This window comes from Mustela nivalis, assembly GCF_964662115.1.
Source record: "Mustela nivalis genome assembly, chromosome: 3".
NCBI lineage: Eukaryota > Metazoa > Chordata > Mammalia > Carnivora > Mustelidae > Mustela > Mustela nivalis.
The window spans coordinates 36,289,604-36,314,907 of NC_139022.1; the positions used below are offsets into that span (position 1 = coordinate 36,289,604).

Sequence of the window (25,304 nt, forward strand, 5' to 3'; positions counted from 1 at the left end):
GAGTCAGTGCGTGCCCTGCCTTTTAATTACTGGTGGCTTCTGCTACAACCCAGCTCCAGGCTGGGGTACAAGGAGAGAAAACACATCATAATTTGGGTTGGGGGTTGAGGGTGGGGCGGGGTGTGAGTACTGACCCCACTGTTGTTTATGCTCTGGAAACCAGACAGCGATGGGGAAAGAGTAGAATCCAATCCCAGGAGGGTGGGATTCAAAAAGGAAAGAACTAAGAGATAAATAAAAGCATTCATGACACAAAGGGTAATGTAGAACAGTCTTGTTTTATTACTCTTAAGTAATAAAGAGCCTTTTCCTTGCTTTTTTTTTTGTCTTTTTTTTCCCTTTTTTTTTCTTTTCTTTTTTTTTTTTTTTTTTCCTGTTTTACAACATACATTAAGTCATGAATCAGATGTTACGGGATGTGGAGATGGAAGGAAAGTTGGTGACATCACAATATTTTTTACAACTTTACAACAAATAGAAATCTTGAGTTTGTTGCATCTACCAGTGTCTAGCAAGGGTGGAAAGCAAAGGCACACTCAGGTTTATGGACCCTCCCCCCACACGCAGTGGGGGAAAAAAAAAAAGAAAAGGGAAAACAATACTTAAATGTAAAAGACCAGCTCAATACATATGGGCATTTTAGGGAGAACACCACAAGTGATAAGTTCTTGGGAGGTAGGGACGCAGGATGAAAGTTTTGACACAGGTCTCCGTAACACAGCTGAGGCAGTGAGGCCCACCCGTGGGGACACAAGAGTGGGTGCTGCCTGGTCAATACTCTTGGGGGGACAAGCTTTGGGGAGAAGGGAAACAAGGATGATCTGTTTCTAGAAAAGACTTCTTCGCAGTTTCAGGGGTACAGAGTTCAGGGGATGTGAACATTGATTCCACTAACAAAAGAGAAGAGAAACATAACAACACCAAACAACAGAAACCTACCCCAAAGAGCAGCAAAGCTGCGAGGGAGGTTTGCAGGAACGCGAAGCTAATGCGGGAGTCCTCGAGACACACCTAGTCTCACTTTGATTGCACCAGCCAACTCAAAATTGTCCCCAATCGTCTTTTTTTAAAAGATTTTTTTTCCTTTTTAAAGACAAGACCAAACCCAGAAGATCAAACTGGAAATAAAAAGAGACCAAGAGGCCACCAAATATACTGTTTAACTATAAAAACAGTTAAACAGTTTCTACTTTAAAAACACAACCCCAAACAATGCTCACTGTTTACATTCTGTTGACAGTTCTTTTGTTCATGATAAAGTAAACAATAGTCCCCTCTGTGTCCTCGTGCTAAAGAGAACCAAGGGGAGGCAAGCACACCCCCCTACCCCGCCCCTGTACAAACAATAACAACAAATGGATGAAGAAGTGTGTTAAAAAATTGAAAAAATCCTCTGCCCCAATCAATGTTTTTGCAGCATCCATTGTGGTTGGCTTTGTACTTGGAGTTACTATTCCATCACAGCATGGACCAGCCCGCCTGCATCTACTTCCATGTCATTTCTTTGTGTGCTGAGCCCACGGCTTGGAGACATCTCCCAGGTGCCCAACAACTGCGCCCACGGCATGTTCTCCAGCCAGTGGACCCAACGGAAATGAGGGCTGGGACATTAGTCCCTTCTCTGCTGGTCAATAAGGATATCACCGTGTTGAAATGATCTGAGAATACCAGGGAAGCAGGGAGCTCTGGAGGGAGACAGGGTATTGCCACCCACCACACTGGTGTCCATGCTGGGTAGCATGGCCAGGGGGTGGTTGGAGTTGGCACTAGAAGGAAGTGTGAATTGGAGGGTGTGCTGCCGCCTAGCTCTCCCAGGGGGCAGGCTTCTAACCACCGCCATTGCATTCTTCTTCCATCTGCTAGATGCTAATCTTTCCGGAGGGCTGGAGTGGGGGTGGGGGGAGGGAGGGTCAAATAAATATCTGCATTTATTTCAAAAGGCGGGAGGAAAGTTTATCATAACGACAGTTTACAAGTGTACACAACTCAGGTGTAAGGCACAAATTTACATGTGGAAAAGAGGCTATTCACAGATGTAACCCCACGAAAAACCCGTGTGAGCAAACCATTAATTTATGCAAGGTAGCAGCCAGCATATTAATTAGTTCACGCCTTTAGTGGATTTTGTTTGCTGTCTCACATGCAAGGTGAAATGAGATGGGTATCACAAGCTGGTGCCTTCACAGAAAGTAAGAACCACTGACAAAGCCATGTTGGCAGCAACGGGATGCAGGACATGTCTTTCTAAAAGTTCCTCTCCCGGATGCTTTGTAAGTTAGGATCTGGAAGGACTTTTAAACTAATTAATTTTTTGCATGTTATAGGCCAGAGACCTGACCAGCAAATTAATGGGTTGATTTAAATAAATATTCCCCTCTCAACTTTTTCCTTTAGCTAGAGATCAGACAGTCCAAACACAAAGCTCAGAATTGCAGCTCCAACTTATTTACTCAGTGAATTTATTGTAAAAATAAACTCAATTATTCCAGTTAATGGATTTCCCGTTAAATAGTTTAACTTTCAAGGGGCCTTTCTGAAGCGCTGTTCATAGGATGGTAGGTGGAAGAGTCCTTTCCTTAAGGAAAAAAGGGGTGAACAATAAATAAAGAGTTACTTGCGTTAACGGTCACGTTATTTCATTAAAAGAGAGGAGCAGAAATCTATGACATAGTTGCCCAACATGGCATTCATCTGCTAATAACAGAAAGCTGTAACACTGGTGGGCATTTCACAGTATCTGCGCATAGTAAACTTCTGCCATTGTTAAAGTCTGAGTTAGAATTATCAAGGAATTCTTTATTTTTTTATTTTTTGTCTTTTTAATTTTCATGATTTTTAAAAAACGTGTTTTGTGTTTTGCCGGTGGAACGCCAGCCCTGCTGGGCAGCGCCCTGTGCAGTCCTGGACAACAGGTTGCAGTCATTGCTCCCCTGCAGGTGCGCACGGTGTGGGCGTGGGCGTGGGGCGTGGGCGTGGGGCGTGGGTGCGGGTGTGGGCCGGAGCGCGTGCGCGTGCGCGCGCGCATGCGTGTGAAGGTTGGGCGGGGGGTGGGTATGTGCTTTTGGCTCATGTTTGTGAAGAGAATTCAAGTCTCTCGGGAGTCCGACCTGCTGCACGGCGTGAGGGGACAGTGAAGTCAGAGAATGGAGGTGAGTCCCGCGTCGCAAACCTTCACCCCACCACGTGGCCCAATTTTCCAGAGTCCCCCTGCGCCCCCGAGGGGGGGACCCAGCGTCCTCCGCGCCGCCGCGGCCATCTTGGTCTGGTGGGTACTCAGGCAGTGGAGGGCCTCGCCGAGCTGGGCGCGCGCCCGGCCGTTCCTGCTGGTTCGACACCTGACCCCTCCCCCTGGGATTATGTACACGCGTCATTGGGCTTCATGGATGTGGAAAGGGGAGCGAAGGAGGGTTTGGGGGGCACGTCCGGCTTTAGCGAGGGGGTGCGCTTCAGCCCCGACCTCGTCAGCGAGTTGTAGGCGTTGAGGCTGGGCTGCCGCGAAACAGTCACGGCCTGGCCGGAGGGCTGCGCGCCGTGCACCTGGATCGAGTCCACCCTCTGCGGGGCGGGGGGCGGGTTGTCTCCCCGGCCAAAGCTCTGGTTTCTGGACAGGTGGGAGGAATTGGAGCAGTTAGTATTGTTTCTTTTGAGAGTGGTGGCCTGGTGGCTTCTCGTGAGCGAGTTCGTGGTGGGGTAGCTCCTCTTATAGTCAAGGCCGTAGGAGGAGGAGTGGTGCATTTCCAGTCGCTTGCTCAGGCCGTTCTGAGACAGGGAGGCTCCCGGAGGGCCCAGGGAGGCTTCCCGCTGGGGGACTTTGGGGGGCAGGCTGTCCAGGTTGTCCACCAGGTTCACCCCGTGGTTGGGGCTCTTGCTGCTGAGATGCTCCTTGATGGTTTTATACTCCAGGGTGGCGGCCTGGTCCTCCAGCGCCATCTGGGCCACCTCGCTCATTTTGGGCTGGTCCACGTACTCGTGCTGGTAGCCCTGCTGCGTGATGGGCAGGACCACCACGCTGGGGATGTGGCTGGGGGAGGCCCGCAGGGGCAGGTCCGTGGGGATCACAGGGGAGCCCATGGGGGGCATGTCCTTGGTGCAGGCGTTGATGAGGTTCTGGTTCCTCTCCCACTCGCGGCTGCCGCGGCTGGGCTTCCGCTTCTGCTGCAGCGTCGGGGTGGACTCTGGGGTGGGCAAGGCTGCCAGGTCTAAGTGGTGCTGATCAGCCTTGATGAGCATCTTGGCTGTGTTGCCGGGCGTGGCGAGCTTGCCGTTGTGCATGAGTGGCGTGAGGATGGCCTCCGGCTTCGGGTCTTTGGACTGGGTGTCCCCAAAGAGGCCACTGAGCTTGGTGACGCTGCTCATGGAGCCCCGGCGCGAGTGGGTGAGCTCCTTCTCCTTGCGCTGCACGGAGGACACGTCCTTGCGCCTGTGGTCGCAGACGCAATAGACGATGATGCCGGAGAAGACGGCCCCCATGACAAAAGCCAGAATGACCGCAATGGCCAAGAGGGTGACAGGGACGAGCTGGTCATGGCCTTTGAGGTAACTTTCCCGAATCACTCCTGCAATAGACATCGTATTGGGTGTTAAGAAGTGAAAGCACGCCGCGGGGCTTTATTTTTGTTTGGCGTTCACCCCGTTAATTAATAACAGTAATAAGTGACAATAGCACCTCTGCCTAACTTGTCTTGGGGCGCAGCTTGCCAGACATTAACTAATTAATCCTCTCCAAGTCGCCTCCCCTCTCCATGACATATGTAAATAGACTTCATTTGTTGCCTTCTTTGTGTTCTGAAAAGGTGCCTTTTTTTCCTACACCTTCTCTCAAGCATATGCTCTTTCTACTTGCTTCAGTCTGTGGAATAGGACAGTTTTCATTTGCAAAATTTGTCGTCCCCCCCCCCCCCCCCAATCTTTTCTCAGTCTTCCTCTCAGGAAATTGGGATAAGGGAGATACTTTGAGTCTGGGGGGTGGGTGGGGAAGAGGCAACAATTTTATGCCTGTTAAATGAACAAATGGCCCAACGCTCCAGGGTTCCAAGGTCTTCTCTGCTGACCCCTTTGTGGGCACCATGGCCTCTGTCTGGAGAAAAAGCTATGTGTGCATTTCAGGCAACTGGAAGAAAGACCTTGTGTGTCATTTATGGTGAAAAAACCAAAAACCAGCTAAAGCTTACATTACAAATGTTTATGCTGATTTTGTATCATCCTTCAAAAAACCAAAAACCAAAAACCCATGCACACTCAATTTCAGGTAAATATGCTGAATATTTGAACGGAGCTCTTCCCTTACTTGAACTGAAAGAATATTTAGGGAAAAAAAAAAAAAAGACCATTTGGGGCCCTGGAGTGGGTTTGAGAAGTGTCAGGTCTCATTATTACGGCTAGAATTTGCTGTCACGGTGAGATTCTTCAGCAGAGCTAATCTCTTCAATTTAATAAAAATTATGTGACTACACCCGTCAATAATCTTACACTACATTAACCCAGAGGCTGTGTTTCTGAAGAAAGTTGCCTTCCCTGTTCCTGCTTAATCAGCCACCAAGCTGAGAGACTATAATCAAATGCAAACACTGAGACTTTTATTTTTTAATACCAAGTGAGAATACACATCACAATTGTCAGATCTTAAGTGCTTGATGCGGTAGCTAAAAAATAAAATCTCAAATACCTCAATTCCTGCCTCTGGAGAGTGGAAGAACATGAATACATTAGAGGCACTGCATGGGCTGAGGAAATGTAAACATTGTTCCTATTATGGAAATGATAGTAAGACAGAAAATGTACCTTCTCTGGTCTCAGGAGACACATTTTTCATCTGCTAAATCAACTCTTTCTGGAATATGTTTAATGTATTTTACTGGCAGATATCACTGGCACAGAATTAGAATGAAATGAAATAAAAACCTCTACCCCTTCCTAAACCCACAACATGCAGCCCTTCAACTTCTGCTGAAATGCTTCCTATGTCACAGCTGAGACCTTGAAATGCAGCTTTGTCATAGGGTCTTTCTGCTAAAATATTTTGATTAGGGAAGCAATGGTTTTAAATCTCAGGTACCTCTGCCTGTGGGAGAGAACATTCTCTTTCTCTTTTCTTTCTAAACATTTCTCCTCCCCTCTCTTGTGACATCACAGTTGGTTGCTGTGGAAATGATTGTCCTATGACAAAGGATTGCGACTTCAGGGGGAATAAATAGAAGCATCTCTTGAGAAACAAAGATTCTGTGATTAAACAATTGCCCTTGGTAATGAAGGGCAGGGCAGGGGATTCACCCCTGGGGGGAAAGGATGTGTAAGATGGCAAGACCCTGAATAATTTCCAAATGTGACACTTCTTAAATATTTCCAGATTTATCTTCGTGAACTTTTACGGGTTGGAAATGGAGAAGCAAAGAAACAGCAGGAAATTAGGCTATAACTCACACCTTTTATAACCCGGAGCTCCCCAAACTGTGAGGTGTCTTGCTTTCAAATACGTTTAAATACCTAGTTACCAAGAAACTGTGTTAATGAAAATTTCTTCCTTAACTTTGCATTTCCTTGTTGTAATGCTAAAATAGCAACTGATTTTCTTTCAGTTTTGATTGTTTGGGGTTCTGTTGAAGATCATTTTTAACCACCTATGTACAATGGCACAAAAATGTACACCTGTGAATAAAATGGGTTAATTTCCATCATTGACTTGGAGATCTCTGGAATGTAACCACAGGGTAGACCTCACCGATGCGGGTGTGGGGGGTACTAGGTAGGTTTTTCATGGCAGTGGGCATTTCAGATATCCCCTCCTGGCAATCACCTTCATGGGGGCTATGTTTTCCCAATAAATGCATCCTTAGAATAACAGGTATCTACAATTGACTTTGGTATTTTATGATTTAAATTCACCTCTCAGCTTAAGAGGAACAGGGAAAGAAGGCGGCTCAAGTAGTTCATTTGTCTCATTCATTGTTTAATTGGGAATATTGCAAAAATTTCAAGTTTATTCATGGCTTTTTTTTTACTTAAAGCTATTCTTCTTTCATGTCTGAAGGTCCTTGACTATCTTAATCTCATGGAAACCACTTGCTCTTTCACTGGGTCAGACTTTTCTAGAGGTTGACATTTGAGTTCAGGTTTTTGGCTGTTAACAAATCAAGTAGGATATGACCTTTGAGAAAAATGGTGTCTCAAACAGTCCCCCCACCCCCATCTCATTTTGTTATGTAAATAGTGCCCTTAAAAGCCTGCATCTCTTCACTTTTGAGATATCTACCCCAAAGCAGGTGGCCTTGCCTCATTTGCTTGTGCAAATTCAGAAATCCCATGTACAGAGTTAGAAACAGATCAGAGATTAAGTTGAAAGCACAAGTCAGGAAGATAAGTTTTAAGTCATTTTTGGAAAATGCCTTCCAAACTTAAAGCTTTCTGCTTAAACCAGGAAAAGAGCAAAGGGGCATTCATCGAAATGATTAAATCAACTTTGTGACATTGGCCACTGTGAAGGATTGAACATAGTGGTCTTGTCAGAGACGTAGGGGGTGGGTGATGGTGCAAGCAACACCAGAGATCTCCACGGGCCTGGGGTCTTTGGAGCCCATGTACTGACTGCTGGGTGACCTTTTGGCCCATCTCTGGGCCTCAGTTTTTTTCATTTGTGTTGTGGGGTTAATACACTTTAATGCCTTACTGGGTTCTTGCAAGAATCAAATGAAATAACGAATAAGAAAGAACTTAAATGCTGTAGTTTGCTGGACAAATCTGTAGGTCGAAAGAAGAGACCTGGTGGGCCAGCAGCTCATGGAGGGCTTAAGAATTAACAGCTACAACCTCTCCATTTGGTTGCATTTGCTATGGGTCTCCCCGGGGAGGGGGACAGACCTGTTCTTCTCAGCTCCAAACCTTGTACTGTCCAAATGTTGCCAAAGGGATTATGTTGGGGCAACATAAGGGATCACGTACCTCTGTCTCAGGACTGCCCATAGGTCCTGCATTTTGAAATAAGTAAAACAACAAAAGCAGGAAATGTTGAGCAAGATGAAGCAATTCTAGTTAGATGCCTACTGGAGTAATAATCCTGCATCTGGCCCCTTGAGGGTGGGCCCTTTTTTTTTTTTTTTTTTTAAATGCATTTCTAACCCTCACTGTCACCAGAGCTCCTTAGTTGGGCACTTAATAAATGATTGTTGGATAAATGGTTTTGCAGTACATTGAACAGGCACTTTCAAATGGGCCTCTAAACTTGGTGGGACATTTTTGCAGTGACCATAACCTTCTGAATTTGCAGAACCAAGTTATATCTCCATTCAGAATATAGTCATACTAACATCCATTAGACAAAAGAAATCTATAAAGGTGCTCAGTATATGTTCAAAATAATAATATAAACTATTTCAAAAATGAGAAATTCATTCTGAGATAATTCCAAAAGAGATAATGAGGGTAGATGGGTTACTTGTAACTGGCTTGTCTGGTTGAGTTGAGTAATTGAATAATTTGAAATAAATACAGCTCTGCCAAGGGAGCTGGTTGAACGTCATCAGTGCTTCACATGCTGCATGTAAACTCTGGCACGTGGAGGGGCTTTTGTAGGGGGAAAGTCCCTCTCCAGGTATCTCCCCTGCCCCCCACCTCCCAGGGAGACCAGTAAGACCTGGCGTCTCTATCCTGGAGCACTGAAGTGCCTTCCTTTACCAACTCCTGAGCCTTCAGCTCTCCGCAGTTGAAAATGGGGCATTATGATGAAAACAGTATCTGAAATATCCTTTGCATTGATTCATTAACCACCAGCTATTTCTCACCAGTCATGAGGTGCTAAATGGTTATTCTTTCCACCTTCCTATTGCAGGAAGCAAGGCACACAATGGCTTAGAGATTTTTCTGAAATCGGCCTTAAATTGGCAGAACTGAGAAAGAAGAGAATCTTCACTTTTTTCTCCCCCGAGGTGACAGAGTTTTCAGATGCCGGAGGGATGCTAGAGGGAGGTCTCAGAGGGACAATGGGCTGCTCTGTAGAGGCTGGAGCAATGAAAAGGTTATGAAAAACCCCACCCTCCAGGCCCCACAAAATGTAATTAAAATAAGAACAGTTACAAAGCGTAAAGAGGAAGTCCAACACAGTTGTGAATTCTCCTATGATGATCATGTGAAGGCATTTTGAGATTTCAGACATGAGATTCTTTATTTAGAAAACAGTGAATGGTTTCTGGTAGCCCTGCTGTGGGATTGTCTGCAATTGTCTGGTCTGCATGGCAAGCCCAGTGACAGGCTCCAGGACAGCATGTCCCAGAAAAGATCTCCTAACTCAGGGTTGAACTGGGATGTTCTTGGTTCCTTTACTCTCATTGTCATGGCATAACAAGGGTTCAGCTCCCATCTTTGTGCGTGCCTTCAGCAAACATTTCCTGAGCACAGACCAAAGCACTGTGCCAGGTGTTGGAGACAAAGTGAAGGAGGCACAAACCCTGCCATCCACTAGGGGAGAAGGCCTGTGCTAATGCATGAACTGCTTCCAGAGTGGGGAAGCGCCGTGAGATGCATTGCTTCTAGCTCAGGATGTCCGCTGAAGCAGAACAGTAAGAGCTAGTATATGGAGGGAAGAAAAGTGGAAGCTGTGTTCCTTGTGGTGAATGGCCTAACTCCCGTCTAGTCTCTCATGCTCTAGGCACGAGCTGCTTGGCTGAACTCTCCCTTGCTTCTGGGCATTTACACAGGCTGTTCCCTGTGCCTGGAATATCCCTGCTCACCCCTCATTTTTCCGACCTCGTCCTTAAGGCCTTAGCTTAAATGAGGAAATCTTTTCTAACTTACTCCAACCAGGTTAGCTCTTCTATGAGTGCCCTGGCGATCTGCACTTCTTTCTTAAAGTCACCACTCTTCTATGTTACTTTATGTTTGTTTTTTTCACCTAGATTGTTTTAGGAGGGAGATTTATCCCTCAGTTTCCAGGGATGCAGGTGCACAGTAAGTATCTGCTAAATAAATAGTGAATGAATGCAGGAGGACTTGGCAGAGGAAAAGTAAGAACAAGAGCTAAAGACCATCTAGAAGCAGACAGTGGAAAGCCTTGAATGACTGAAAAAGAGATTTAGAATACACGTCCATTTTGAAGGAAAGTTCTTGGTTAATTTACCTGCAATTTTAAGGGTTGTCTTGCCTGAGAGAGCTGACTTTCAGCTTATTCTGCCTGATGTGGGATCCACCCTTGAAAAACAGCTGGCTTCAGAGAGTCAGTACCTTTGTGTCAGGAGCACAGCTAGTCCACCTAAATTTATTTTCACTGTTTTTAAAATGAAAGCTTTTTTTTTCACCTACACTTACCCCCTGCATCCTAACAGAAATAGCTGGGAGAGGGCTGTCCTGTCAAAGCATGAAACGAGACAAATGCAAACACATAAACTCAACTGCACCTATTAAGCCACATGCCAAGGAAGAGCCCTCCCCACAGCCACCCCATTACCTTACTTAGTACAGGAGCCCCCAGCAGCCAGGCCATGAAATGGTTAAGTGCGCACTTTCCCCTCTCACCCCTGCTCACTGGACTGCCTGTTTCGGAGCTGCTGTGATATGATGGATGTGTCTGTCTCCATAGTGAAGTGATTAATAGGCATCTGTGTAGAGCGGACCCGGTGACCACAAAGACAACAAAGCCTCTCTGTGTCCTTTAGAGAAATATGCAAAGGCAAAAAGGAGGATGGACATTTCCTTCAGGGCCAAGCCAGAGCGGGTTTCGTGTTGGGCCTGAGAGCTAACAAAGATGGCAAAACACCAAGAAAAGCCCTGGAGTAGGATCCCCTAAAAATAAACTCTTGATTTTCCTTTAGAGTAAGACAAGCCTGCAGTTTCCTTGAAATCCTCATAACAACTTGGGTGAATGGAATCTAACAACCCAATTTTTGTTTGAAAATCTTATTGCAACAAAATGCCAGGTTCCCAGTCCTGCAAGGCAGTATGAATGAATGACCTAATCGTGGGCCAGGCATCATGGCTGCTAACCACAGAGGGCCGGCTGTAATCCCTAGTAAGGAGAGAAGAAAACAAAATGGGGGGAAAAAACCTCCTAACTGGAGACAATTTATCCTCAAAGCCACACCCCACCGGTGGAGATGACTGTAGTGAAAATGCAATGGGAACTCTCTGTGGTTATCTTGGCAGGAAGGAGCCCTCTTCTTGTCTCAGGGCATAATGTGAACCAGATGGTTTAAGAATAAACTGAAGAGCCGGCAGCCATGGAAATGGGCTCAGAGTTTATAACTCAAACTTTCCTTTTCCTGCCCCCCACCACCCTGAAGATTAGGTGCTGGGAGGAGCCATGGTCCTCAAGGGTATTAAGTTAACAACTCACCAAAGTAGAGGCAACTTCCCGGCTGTATTAACTATCCTCAGTTCAAAAGCTATTTTAAAGCTCACATAGTGAAATAGTGCTTACTGTGGTTGCCTGTGGATGAAGCCACTTCCAGTCTTGTCACCTGTGAAATTGATGCTTTTTTTTCCCCTTTCTTTCTTTCCTTTTTTTTTTTTTTTAGTTGTTGGGATGCCATCGCAGGCCGGAAAGGAAGAACAGGAGTGAAATTTGTTCTGTTTCACATTTTTTAGAGGAGAAACAGCTTAATTTCTCTTTGTGCCAGCGGGAGCCCTCGGGTCTATGAGGTCTCACACTTGGCACTGCCTGTTGGGGTCTTGATTGGGCCTCATGATAAGATGGTTTTTAAAGCCATGCCCTGAAGTGTTGGTCTGTGGTTGCATGTGTTAGAACTGTCACTGTCTTCGTAAAGGTAATGATATTTCACATGGGCAAAGTTTTAGTGCAATTTATGTGGTTTACTTTCCTTCTTTTTGAGGTTCTCTTCCTAATAAGACTGGAAACCCAACATCTAAGCAGTTTCTCAAACCAGACAAAGCATTTCTGTTTTCCAGCTTCCTACTCCCATTGTCTTGCTTTCCTCTCTCACAAGGCATCAAAGCTACAAAATGGGGAAGTGGATCTCCCACTAAAATTTCACTAATATTTGAAATTCAGGTGATTCTTTGAATCATTTGCAGTGCTTAGATTTTTTTTTTTCTCTACAAAGCAAAGATAAATATGAGGAAACAGGTCTGAATACTAAAGCTGCCACGGAAATACAGTTCTTGGGACCTGGATTATAGATGAGGCTGGGTGTTAACTGGTGAAGAACCTAAACCTAGAAGTCATAAAGACCTGGATTTGAGTCTTGGGTTTATATCTAACTAGTTTTGTGACCTTGGACACGTCACTCAGTTTCTCTGAGCATCAGTATTATGAGATGAATGTTGTTGGAAGAATTAAGAGGTTAAATAAATGAATGCATGTAAAGCATTTGGCATCGTGGAGGACATTTGTTAAGGTCCGATTAATAATGTAATAGAAGGGGCGCCTGGTGGCTCAGTCGTTAAGTGTCTGCCTTTTGCTCAGTTCATCCCAGGTTTCTGGGATCAAGCCCCGCACTGGGCTCCCTGCTCAGCTGGGAGCCTGCTTCTGTCTCTGTCTCTCTCCGTCTGTCTGTCATGAATAAAATCTTAAAAAAAAAAAAAGTGATAAAAGTATTTCTAGAATTTCTGGCAAGTTACCTGCCTCGTACAGGGTCCAAGATAGGCTCTTTTAATCCAGCACTTTGCTAGGGTTTGACTGTGTCAGCCAAGAGTAGAAAAGTAAAGATTTAAACATAAAATCTTAGAGAATGACCTTCATTAAGATAACCCACAGCCACTTGCAAAGTGTCTTAAATCATTACTGCTTGGGGCGCCTGGATGGCTCTGTCAGTGAGGCATCTGTCTACCTTTGGTTTAGGGCCTGACCCCCGGGGGTCCTGGTCCTGAACCCCTCGGGCTCCCTGCTCAGCAGGGAGTCCACTGGTCCCTTTGTCCAGGCTTGTGCACACTTTGCCCTGGCTTGTGCATGCTTGCACGCTCTTGCTCTCTCTCTCTCACTCACGTGTGCACTCTCTTTCAAATAAATAAATAAATAAAATCTTTTAAAAAATTTTAAAAAAAGTCATTGCTGCTCAGCAATCAGCATCACCTGGAACTTGTTAGAAATACACATCCTTGGGTCCTGCCCAGACTTTCTGAATCAGAATCTTTGGAGTTGAGGTTCATAAATTTGTGTTTTAACAAGCCCACCAGGTGATTCTTATTTTCACTAAAACTTGAGAAACCCTGTCCCGTCTGACATGAATGATAGGCCAGAAAACGCAGGTTTAGCTTTAAAAGTCCAGCCTCAGATACCACCGAGGCAAGCCAGACATTCATACTGATGGCTAATATAAATAAAAAAATTTAGTCTTCCTTGGTGTTCAGAGCCTGGGTCTTTAGCAGGCCTTGGGTATGACAGCTCTTTACTGCAGTTCCCATTTTCTGGCAAAGAATACAAAATCAGTGTGATTTTATTGGAAAGACAAACAAATCCCTAACACTTTCCCTTGGTACCTGACAGAACCTTGACACAGGGCCTCAAATGCGGTGGCCCTGCTGTAGCAGAATCAACCCAGTTTGCTTAGAGCCACAAGCTGTTGGAAAAACACCTATGGTTTATGTGCCCCAGCATGCAGACGGGGATGGGAATGTCTGATGTGCCCCTCTCCATCATGGGGGCCCTCCAGGAGGGACTGGTCCTGCAGAGCCCAGGTGGGTCCTAGGTTGGTTCAGCCCCATTGGGACTGGGTCCCAGGGACAGAAGCAGCAGTGTCTCCGGGAACTCACTCTAACTAAGCAGCCTCCTCAAGGGGCCTGTGCATGACATCCTGTCACCTGGAAACTGACTGTAGTGAGTGCACAGCCGTCAGGCAACATTTGACAGTGGGTCAGGACCTCCTTCCTCCTCCTCCTGCATGCTCTGACAAGAGAAACTCCTAAAGTTTCTTTTATATTTCTGAATTAGAGGAGGGACTGGAGCTCATTCCCCAAATCCAAGTCCTGCTTTCCACCTTTCATAAAGGTGCCAAGCTCAACAGCGCACTGCACACAGCTTAGTGCTTCCAGATCTGCTGAGTCGAACTGAATCTGCAAATCCATAGACTTAAGATGTAAGACATCTTCAGTTACATTAAATTTCTGCTGTGTGCTTTTAAATCACGCAGCGCAAGGCCCATCAGCACTTAGGGTATATTTATTGCTGTAACAAATGTCAGATGATTGTGTCCAGTGTTATCCATTATTTATGAATAACAGAGGCTGTAGGACTGGAAACGACAAGCTTTAATATGTCCAAAAGGTTAGGCATAATGCAGATTGCTGCTCTATAAATTTCTTGACACTATTTTCCCTCCTAATAAAGCACTGTCAATGCTGACCGTACTGAACTTTGCATTATTTCTGTACCATTCATGACTGCCTCTGCCTTCAGTGAAGATGTGTAATTGTAGGAACATATTTAACAAGAAAGCATCCTTTTAAAAAGTAGGAAATTTTAAAAGTAATCAGAGTCGGAAATTCCTCTTTTCCCATTAAAAATTAAATCTCTTCATAAAGAGATGAAGACAGTTCCTCGGCTGTAGGCTTATGAGAGCTTAAGAAATACTAATTAAAGATGACAAACCCTCACACTGCCCATAATTAGCTTTCTGACACTGATTAAGATCCTGTCTACCATGCACTCGGCATGTTTGAGCATAGCCACCTACTTTTCGCTAGTTAACTTTTCACTGGTTAACCTTTCTGTGACTGGAGGTGCTGGGAGGTTTACAGGTGATGCAGTCTGGGGGGATCTTGTCGGGCCTGCAGCTCGGGCCATATGCTTCACGGGACTTGAACTCTTATTCCCGCAGCCTGTCTCTCCCTGGGACCCACACATGGATACAGCTTTCCCATCTTCTCTCACTCTCTCTCTCTGGTAAGGACGTGAATTTTGTATTTTGAGCAACACTTGGAGCTTTCGAGGCTGTGCTCCCATATAATGTCAAGAAAAGAGAAGCCGTCCTCAGGAAATTTCCCAGTTCTCACTTTTTGGCCCTTCCTAGGCTACTTTGTTTATGAAACAGTATGGTTTGCAAAGTGAACCTTGTAACAAGCTCTTTCTTTAAAACAAAACAAAACAAAACAAAACATAAGGAAGTGAGGCTATCAGAAAGTTTTGAGATAAAGCTAATATTATTTTTCCATTATTATGCATGATCCAAAATACAAATAGACTCTTTGCTGTTTTATTGTTAGAACAAAACAAATCTTAGAGGAATACCGTGCCGTCCAACCAATTAAAGAGCAAATTTTTAACTTCTCCAGATGTTCAGTTAATAAGATCATGCCTAGGGCGCCTGGGTGGCTCAGTGGGTTAAGCCTCTGCCTTCGGCTGAGGTCATGATCCCAGGGTCCTGGGATGGAGCGCCCCGCATTGGGCTCTCTGCTCAGCAGGGAGCCTGCTTCCTCCTCTTTCTCTGCGTGCCTCTTTGACTACTCATGATCTCTCTGTGTCAAATAAATAAATAAAATCTTAAAAAAAAAAAGGATCATGCCTAACCTAGTCCCTATAGTCCTTGAACGTTCCATTAAGCTGTCAGAAAACTTTTTATCGTTGTGTGTGTTTTTGTGCAAAAGATAGAGAATGGGAAAAAAAAAAAGATTGAGGGGAAAGGGTTGGGGGTAAAATGAATTCATGTCAAGGATGATGTGGCTTGGAAAAGTGGCTACAGATTAAAGGTAAGAGGCACCTCTAGAATGTGAATTGATTGGTAAAATACCCTAAGGTGTAAGTTGCTTATTTTAGAAGAAAAAATTCAAGTCTGCATAATCATAATTTCAGCCTTTTTTTTTGAGAAAATGGATGTTAGGTGAAGAAAAAGATTTTAGTTGGTATCTCTTAAAAAGAAACTTTAAATATTGGTGTGTATATGCAGGCAGGGAGATGAAATAGCTTCCTATATGAATGACATTTAACTTTTTTCCCCCCATCTAACCTTTCCACAATAATCTCATCAAGACCTTAGATAAATTCAGCAAGTTGTCAGGAGGATACAAAATTCATTAGATCAAATCTACATCTCTGCCTGCACCGCTGGGCATGTCCTCTCTTTCCATGTGGGCTGCTCCTTCCGGCCCCTCCTCCCAAGCACAGGCTCACGGGAGCCGTGCATATCCTCAGTCCCAACTCCTGGCACCCGAAATGCTTATGGTCCCGCTTTCCTTTGCTATTCAGATTCCGCCTTTGGTAGGTGGCTTGGAAATTACTAATCTAGTAAACCCTGGGTTATATCAGCGTTTCTTTCTCAATTTCCCCCAATCTCAGAGTCAGATTTGGACAAAAACTCGGTGCCATGCATCCCAGTGTTTCAACTAGAGAGACAGAGAAGCACAAATTGGGAGTTGAGCTGGCTTAGAGCTCTACCTAGGATAGAGCTCGTAGCTTGGCAAGGAGCATCTACCAGGGAAATGCCAGTGAGGTGTAGAAACAGACACTTTAGATCCAAAACAGATGTCAAGTTCCATTTCCCCAACTTGCTGTATATGTGTAACTCATAACCTAATGTTATTGAGGGATCCATTCGTTACATGTCTGTCATCATCTTGATCTCCGTCCTTCCTTCCCTCCTATGCTCCTTTCATCCCCTTTTCCCACCCATCCACCTTCTATCCGCCACTGCCCACAGCTACAGCCCAAAGCCCTTAGCGTAACTTTGAAGGCTCCAGACTACCATTTCAATCTCAGGTCGAGTTGTGGCCCTCCAAATAGTCCATCACGCTAGTCACAGCACACTCTGTCTTACACTCTGTACTTTCTTAGCTTCATGTTCCGGTCATGTGGCTTATTTGGCTCGGAATGGCCGCCTTCCTTCTTGTTATCCTTCAGTACTTTGCAAGGCCTTTCCCTCAGATCCCAGCTTGGATTTGAGCTGTGTCTCCCTTCCTACTGTCTTAGATCACCACTGGTCCCTCTTTCCTTCTCTTGGACTTCACTCTGCCCCATTGGCTAGCTAGGAGGTCACCTGCACATAGCCCCTGAGAAACTGATTTCCTTGACTTGAAAACTTATGTGGAATTCAGATCTGTAGCCTCTGTAACATTCAGTTTATGGCTAAATGTTTGTGGAAAGCTTGAACCAAGAAAGGGAGGTTGCCCTTATGTCTTGCTTTTAGCTGGGGTTTTTGTCGCCATTATTAAACAAATTTTCTGGTGCTTTCTAGATTCTAGTTGATCTCTTTCAAAGGCGTGGAAATGAGAAATGGAAAAAAAGGGCAGCCGTATAATTAAAGAAGAAAAAATTTAACATATTTGGTTAACATAACAGTTGATATAAACATGAGGTTAAATAAAATTAAAAAGAACCAATAGTTTTAACCATGCCCTCATTTAGGAACAGTTTGATTTCTGAGTCTTTCTAACTTAAAAAGGGCATTTGAGGTGAGCCTGGGTGGCTCAGTCAGTTAAACATCTGATTCTTGGTTTCAGCTCCTGTCTTATCTCAGGGTTGTGAGATCAAGTGGCTTGGGCTCATTGCTCAGCAGGGAGTCTGCTTGTCCCTCTCCCTCTGCTCCTCCCACCACTCCATGCTCGCTCGCTCTCAAATAAATTTTTAAAAGTGGCATTTTTAAGTCTACATTCAGTGATAATCTGTTGAATTACTCTATCACATTTCAAATGCAGGTATAACTTTTAGTGATAATTCTCTGGTAATATTTTTCACAGAATGAAAACTTAAATTCCTCTTATGTGGGTTATTCTAGGGTTTTCTCAGAGTTATAGGGTAGATGTAATCTAGACATTAGATTTTATGTACGCACTGAAGAAATTATCAGCAGTCTCTCCCCAAAGGATTGCCAGGTAGCAAGTATGCAGAACATCCAGTTAAATTTCAACTTAAGCGGAATGATAATGTTTTAGTATAAGTATGTCTCAAGTGATCTGTTGGACATACTTACCTAGTATTCATGGCTTATCTGAAATTCAAATTTAACTAGGAATTCTATAATCTAGTAACTTTACTCTGGGACCCCTAAATAATGTGCTTCTAATGATTCCCACAAATTTTCTTTGGACCCATCTGTACTTTGGAGATGGAAATAACAGTAACAAAAATGGTGCCAAACCTTTATGGGGCCAGTATAGGATAATTTACAAATTAAAATACTAATGGACTAAATATCAAAAATCGTATCTTATTTTTCATCATCATCAGCAGTAGCAACTTTAGATACTTTTCGTGAACTTTGAAGGATTGCTTTTCTCTAACACAGCAGAAAAAAGTGCACTTTAATTCAGAATGGTGGTTGGTACAACAACCATTGTCTGAGCATGCCCACTACTACCCCGTCCAGTCAGGTGTGGATTGTGGAGGGGCAGGTGGGGAAGACTACCTTCCCCACCAGACTGAACCCCGTGCTTTGAATTCTCCAAGACTGCCCGGCCATCACATTTGAAAATGGTTTTACTAATAAATGCTGTGTAAATTATCAAGGGCTTCGTTTTTTTGGAACAAAGTTAAGGCTGTTGGGAAAAAAGCCCGAGTTTGGCAGCATTTCTACCAAACCTTAAAATGTGAATGCTACATCAACCATACCTCCCTCCTCTCCCCTCATCTCCTCTCCTTTCTGTGTCCACTGGTGCATGACGCCCACAACATGGTGCTGAAGGGAAGGGCTAAAGAAATGGGTTTGAGAAACCGTCTTCCAGAAGCTGTGTCCTGACATCAGCCAAGCTGATGAGTTTGTCTACTACCCTTTTCTAAAATCTGCTGTGCGCACTTCAGCTTTGTTCACGCAGGCAGTGGTGGCCAGAAAGGCTTTTCAGGGCACGTCTTTACTATGTGTGCTTTGTCTGTCTGACAGTTTGCTGGTTCTTGGATAGGAGCCGCGTCTATCTCTAGTTTAGCCTCTGACTCCTTATTGGCTTCCCATACTGCATGTGCAGCCAGTCATAAATTTTGCTTGAGACGCCTCAGAAGACATTTTTTGTTATGGCAGTGGTACTGAGGAAATGGCAGAGAATATCTGGCCCCAGTGTGGGAGTCAGGAGAGGCGGAGGACCTTGTTTTTCTTCCTTTACTGTTGTCCTCCCTAACAATTCTCTCTGGTGTGAGATCACCTACATGAGACTTGATAGGAGCCAAGAAATTACTTTCCCCATAGAATTGGGGCACTTTAAAATCCCCAATCCATTAGAATTTAAGGATCAGAGTTTGTTAAAAAGCTAGTGCCATTGGGGCCATGCTCACCTCAAATTGGATTTCTCAGCTTGTTAATGAGGAAAGCCTGGCTCTGAGGTTTTGAGGCTCAGCATAGGTTGAGTTTGAATGGGATCAGAGGGACAAAGGGGTCAGGAGTAGGCTACTGCCAGGTCAGGGGAACACTGTGTCATGAGTCCAGACCGGTAATGGAAAAGTAGATGGGCAGCAGAAATGCTGACGCTCAGCTTTCCCTCAGCCACAACTTGGGGATTCACTAGCTACAGGTATCCTTGGGGGCCCACAGCTGGTCTGGAGAAGCTGCTCACCAGATGCTTAGCAAGACTAGAATCAGTAATTTCCTTTTAGTCTAAACCCGTTTTACTCTCAATTCCTACTTGACCAAACTTCTCATCCCCAGTCACAAAGCTCAGTAGTTGGAAGAGATGTCAGAAGTGCACTAGATCATAACATTGCAACACAAGAAGCCCAGCCCACAGAAGCATGGTGGTTGTAAATCTTGTTCCTCCAAATGCCAGAAGCCATGATTTGATAGTAGTCGAATCCCCACTGGACTCCTCTAATTGCCTGAGGCCAGAGTTACCCAAACTTTAGTCATGCAGCTACTAATACTACAGTTTTAGTGGTACCTGTGAGTCTTACCTACCATATTACTTAGTAATTTTATCCCCCTGGACTTCCCACATTCTCATTTACTTAGTATTTTATTTAAATTACCTTTAAAATGTCTTTGAAGTAGAAACTTTGTCGTTATCATAAATGGGGGTAAAAGCATCACTTTTCATAGATAGAAGGTAACCATAAAAAAGTAACTGAAAGCAAAACCGCTGTAATTTCCAGTTGGTTCCAGCTGCATGGCAAAGCCCCCAGCCCAAACCTGTTTATTCTTCTCAAAGTGGGAAGTGGCAAGTTAAGGGAGTTGTTAACAATGAAGCACCAAACTGAGACTCTTCCCTTGACATAACCAGGAAGGCCGAAAGAGGAATGAAAAGGACATGACCTTCCCGTACAGGTATCAGTATTCTTGAAGGCCGTGATGTCCCCAGCGACCTAAATCCTGTCCTATAAGGAGCTGCCTGTCCCACTGTGAGGCCCTACTACTGGAGGCCACATGGTGTTGGAGGAATTCTATCATCTAGAAAATTCTGTTCAGGATTGTTTTTGAAGTATGGACAACATACTCATCACCATACTTGACAGACCTTATGAATCTTGCTGCAATGTTATTTCCCAAAGTAGGAATTGCTTACACAAGTGGCTTGTACATTGATTAAAATATATTCAACATTAACTGTATGTTTTAGTTTAAAGTATTCATCTGATCTCTAATTTAAATTCGGTTTCCACATCTTTTTCTTGTGTGCAGCGAGTATATATTCTCTTGACTAAATGTAATTTGATAGTATCTCACTTTAGAGATTTTCCAAAATATATAAGCATACTACAGCGCTGGCATTTCCAATCAAATAGGAACATCTTTGTATATATTGATTATTTTATCTGTTTTCTGACAGCTCACAAGAACTCTATAAAGTCTTAAGTAGGGGATTTTCTCCTGCTCTGATGTATTGTATCCTAACAGCAGTGGTCAGAATTTACATTTTATATTTATGCTACACAGCTCCCTTGGCAGATCAGTACATGGCCAATTTCCTCACATATCTCTCAGTCTTCTTGGAAATCAGGTTTTATGGTATTAGTACTTTTGGTCAGAAACAAGAAGCACAAGAGTGGCTATTAATTTTCAGTATTGCTTAACCTAAAAAAGAAACCTCTTATTTCTTTCACTGTGGGAAGGGGGTGGTGGGGGGGAGATGAGCCAGATCTAAAAATAAAGTGGATTTTCTTTCTTATTCATATATAATTAGAGCCCCTTTGTAACTACTCATTACCACCTCAATAGTTATAGGATGAATAAATAATATATATTTTTAAATGTGGCAAAACCAAGAAAGAAGTAGCCAGGGCTGCATCCAATTTCTCAACTTGGTGATTAAAGGGCTGGCTCTAGAGGCTCCAGACATCTAGGGACCCAGAGATAAAACAGAGCAGTTGGCTGTGTTTTTACTAATGAATCTAGGGCTTGAAAGGTATCAGGCAATTTTAAAGAAAAGCAGCAAGGACAAGAGACATTAGACAAGGCCAGTAGGGTAATGAAGGGCAAGGCCAGTTACTGAGAGAGAAAATTACTTCATTTTCAGTGATAATGCTTCTGCAAGCCTTACAGGCCTCTTATTATGGCTGTCTCTGTACACGTACAGTGTCAGAAGGCTACTCACGGTGTAGAAGGAAAGAGCCTTGGAACATTCCACAGAAGGGCAGAGGGCTTGGGTCTATTATTTGGAAAGGGGGAGGCTGAGAACAATGGTAGCAGAAGGGGTTAGATCGCAAGGTGAGGATTGGTGCTTTGACAGAATGTGAGGAACGCACAGGATTAAGTCAAGACGAAAGACAACAGCAAGGAAAAGAAAGAAAAAGACAAGCAAACATACTCTGGAAATGCAGAATTGTTTGGAGGATGACGTGGGACATAGAGTGGGGCCGGCTCAGCAGTGGTCAGCAGATCTGCAGGGCAGAGCTGCGGGCTCCTGGGCTTGCTGGCTTCTTACTCAGCAGCCAGAATGAAAAAACAAGGCATGGGGCACTTGACTCCTCCTCAGCAAGCTGGTGAGCGGGACACCTTTTCTGCTTAGTGGGGAAATGTGTGATGTTTTAGAAACAATTCCAGAGTATATTTAGCTCCTAAAGCTGGGGCACACAAATGTCACATTCCCATGAGACAATTGACCCAGTGAAAAGAGCACCCGCCAGAGGCCCTCGCCAAAACCCATGAAACTCTCGCATCCTGGGAGATGCTTGCACACACACAGATGTGACATCTTTAAGGCACCCACATCAGGAAATGAAAAGAAGCGAGGAGCTCACGGATTGGGCCAAGTTAAGGGACATCATCATGAGTCAGAAAAGAAAGAAGACTTTTCCAATGGAGTAACGCCATCACCAAGTCATACCACATAGTGCTTAGCAAAACAGAACAGAAGTTGAAAATAAATCATGAACATTAAACAGAAAAACAATTCAGAGCAAAATGGAAATTAAAATCATAAAAATCATGGCAAAAGGAACATTAAGCTACAATTTTGTTTTGTTTTGGAAAAATTTTTCTGCATAACAACCCATTGTCATTGCCCCGTCAAACCGTAATCAATTGTCAAAAACCAAACTTGAATTTGACAGGGCAAGGCAAGGAGTCAACAGCACAAGAACAGTGATCATGTTACACACCCATGCAGTCCCCTCTGCCACCATTGTTTGACAATTTGTAGACTGCTTCCAGCTTTGTCAATATTCATAATAAGACCCAAGAGAATGAACAATGCCGGATTTTAAAATGATCTGTCAAAGTGTTAATTGGACTCTTTGATAACCTCCATCCCTTGGGGAGTTAACGACTGGAGAAGATTCACGCCACCCGTCTCGGTGAAGTGAAGAGGAAATGATTGGAACCAACAGCCAGCTATTTGGTTGACATATTGAATGCTTTACAGGGATGGCTGTTTGGTTTTTCAGAAAGTCACAGTGGGCAAACACCCAGTGAGTTCACGGAGCCATCTCTTCTGGAGAACTCAACAAAGACCAACACATCTGCAGTCTGGAGCCACACATGACAAATAATGGCACGTGGTAGGCTTGTGGCCTGCCGTGATGGTTCTGTCCCGCCCCCCGTGAGCCTGGCGCACTCTCGGAACGGGAAGAGCAGGGATGCCTCCAGCTTCAGGAGGCTGCTGAGGCAGAAGCTACTCTTCTTAAGATTTGGGGCAGGGAATACGAATCAGAAGTTCTAGAGGAGTAAGAAAATGGACTTTGGAGGGGACATGCTCTGGAACAAGTTATAAGGGCCGCACCTGCGCACGGCAGCTTGGCCCATGCAGCAGCGGAGATGAGTTGCAAAAAAGAGGGCGAGAGTCCAGCGCATGGGTCAGCCTGGCAAACGGCCTCTTGAAGTAAAGATAGAAATATGTACATAGAGAACCCCGGGAGGGGGTAAGTGGGACGTGACAGAGACTGGCCTCCAAGGGTCATGGTGGCTGGTCTGCCCTTGAGACTCCAACCCCCGCTTGGATGAAACTCTTGAAAACATATAGAAGTGAACAATTCTGAATGAGGGGAAGCAGCTCGCGACATAACTGGGCTTTTCAGGCTCTGATTTACAAGACTGTTTTCTGGACAAGTAAAGGCCTCTTCGATTGCAGCTGCAACTAAAGTAGGATGTGTTACCAGAAGCAGCCACCGGCGAGAAAAGAGAGGACATTTCCTGTCTCTCGTTGAGCAAAGAAAGCAGGGGAGAATTTAGGACAGTTCACAGTAGAGTCCCTTTCATCGAGCTCAGCTTCCTTTCCGTTTTAAATGCATAGCAATTCTGCTTGATTAAATGACATATTTTTGTCTCAGCCGTTGTCCTCAAAGGGCAGTTACAGTTACATCGCGGGATCACGGCTCCATTCAAATTCAGCACCACGCGTGAGTGAGGGACGCTACCGGCCAGAGGACACTCTGGCCCACTGTTTCCCCATTCACGCAGGAGACGGGCCTTTGCTTGGATTGCATGCACATGCTGAGGCCGGCTGTGCCATTCGTCCGTTAACGGAATGGGGGAAGAGGACCTAGAATCCCAGAATGAGCTCAGAGGAGTGGAGAGGGGTCTGCTTTGGGCAAACTGCACCTCTTTTGGGTGGAGGGAGCTTAGAGGATGTGTTATTTGTTTTGTGTGGTTTCTCCTTGATCGCGGGATAATTTGGGATCAAGCCGAACACAGAAGACTGGATTGCAGTCTTTTTTTTTTTTTTTTTTTTGAGAAGCTTTCAATCGGAGTGTGTTGGAGGTTCCTTCAACACTGCACGGTTCAGCTGGAAGCAGTTACACAGTCCTCCTCACTTTTCCCTCCCTCTCCCCCCAGAGGAAGAGTCATTTCCAAGGCCTTACCCTTCTTGTCTTGGTGATTACGGGAAGACACCGCCCCCAAAGAGTCTGTGCTGTCGGGTGAATGGAGCAGGTCCTTCCAGTCCAGCATTCCCGCCCTAGACTCATACCCCTCTTGAGCCGCCGTGTCTGACGTGGTGGTGCTGGGCAAGAGGGAACTGGAGTGCCCTGTTTTCATCACAAATACAGTTAGGGAGAACATCGCCGGACACCCCCACATTTCCTTTGCTCAGAGGCCAGGAGGGGGGCCCCAGGCTGGCTGGAGGACTGAAAGGAGGTTGCCTTCCAGGTAACAGGCTTGGGAGTGGGGTTCTGCAGAAGACTCCCTGCAGGTGGAGGGTGAAGGGCCACAGCCTGTGCCTGCTGCTTGCTTGGTGAGCCTGGGAGATTCACTTAATCTCTCTGGGCTTTGATTTTCCTTATGCACAAAATGGGGATGATGACACCTTATCCTCCTCACACGGGGAGGAGAAGGTGACATCGTGGGGAAAGTGCCCAGCAGTGTCTGACACACAGCACGTGCTCAAGAAGGACCGGTGGCCTTCTCTGATATTCGTGTAGCACGACTTAAGGCAGGATGTGTCCACTCTGGGGGACACCCTCTGTGACTAATGGGGTGGGTGGATGGTAAAAGGAGCCTCTTGCCTGTTAGGAACAACTCTTCGGTCCCAAGCCCTTCTCCCTGAGCCTCTCTCATGGAGGGTGTGTCTTGCGTTCAGCTTCAACTCAGCTTCACGGGTTCCCCATTTCTAAGGGAAGTGACAGCTTTCTAAAGGGACCTGCTCCCACCACCGCTTCTCTGGAATGATATCCTCCGCTGCCCCGTTTTGCCATGCCTGTGCCTTCTGTGTCTTGTTACAGCAAAGTCAGCTGCATGGCTTCCTCACTCTGGCTTGGGAGAGGCCTTTCTTGAGGCCGCACTGACTGACATGCTTTGGATTAGAAAGGGACAGCTTTTTGACATCCAGAGGCTACCAGAGGATGACGTCAGGGTCAGGAAAAGCATGGCCAGGTTGGGAGTTAGGGCAGAAACTCTGGATACTTTTGTGAACACATTCCTAAGCTTTCCTGCCACCATCCCACAAGGTTAAATACAGGTCGCATCAGGTGCTTTGATGTAAACTGTGATTTAAAGAAAGTGATTTAAACAGTGATTTAAAGGAAGCCTCACTACCTGTTCTCTCCGGGAGAAATAAATTTTAACCTCTCCGTGATTTTCAAC

General features: G+C 45.0%; 1 protein-coding gene across 4 annotated transcripts in view; it reads right to left on the reverse strand.

Moving 5' to 3' along the window:
• Positions 1-259: 259 nt before the first annotated feature.
• The window catches only part of SEMA6A (semaphorin 6A), a 127,163-nt gene continuing 102,118 nt past the window's right edge, over positions 260-25,304 (reverse strand). For 2 of the 4 annotated variants that reach the window (XM_082725077.1, XM_082725076.1), the window contains 2 exons: positions 24,086-24,250; positions 260-4,556 (listed from right to left, as the gene is read on the reverse strand). In XM_082725077.1, the coding sequence (XP_082581203.1) occupies positions 3,355-4,556; positions 24,086-24,250 (1,367 nt within the window). In that variant the 3' untranslated portion in view covers positions 260-3,354. The remainder of the gene's footprint in view (positions 4,557-24,085; positions 24,251-25,304) is intronic. The other 2 variants (XM_082725079.1, XM_082725078.1) reach the window with 1 other exon arrangement.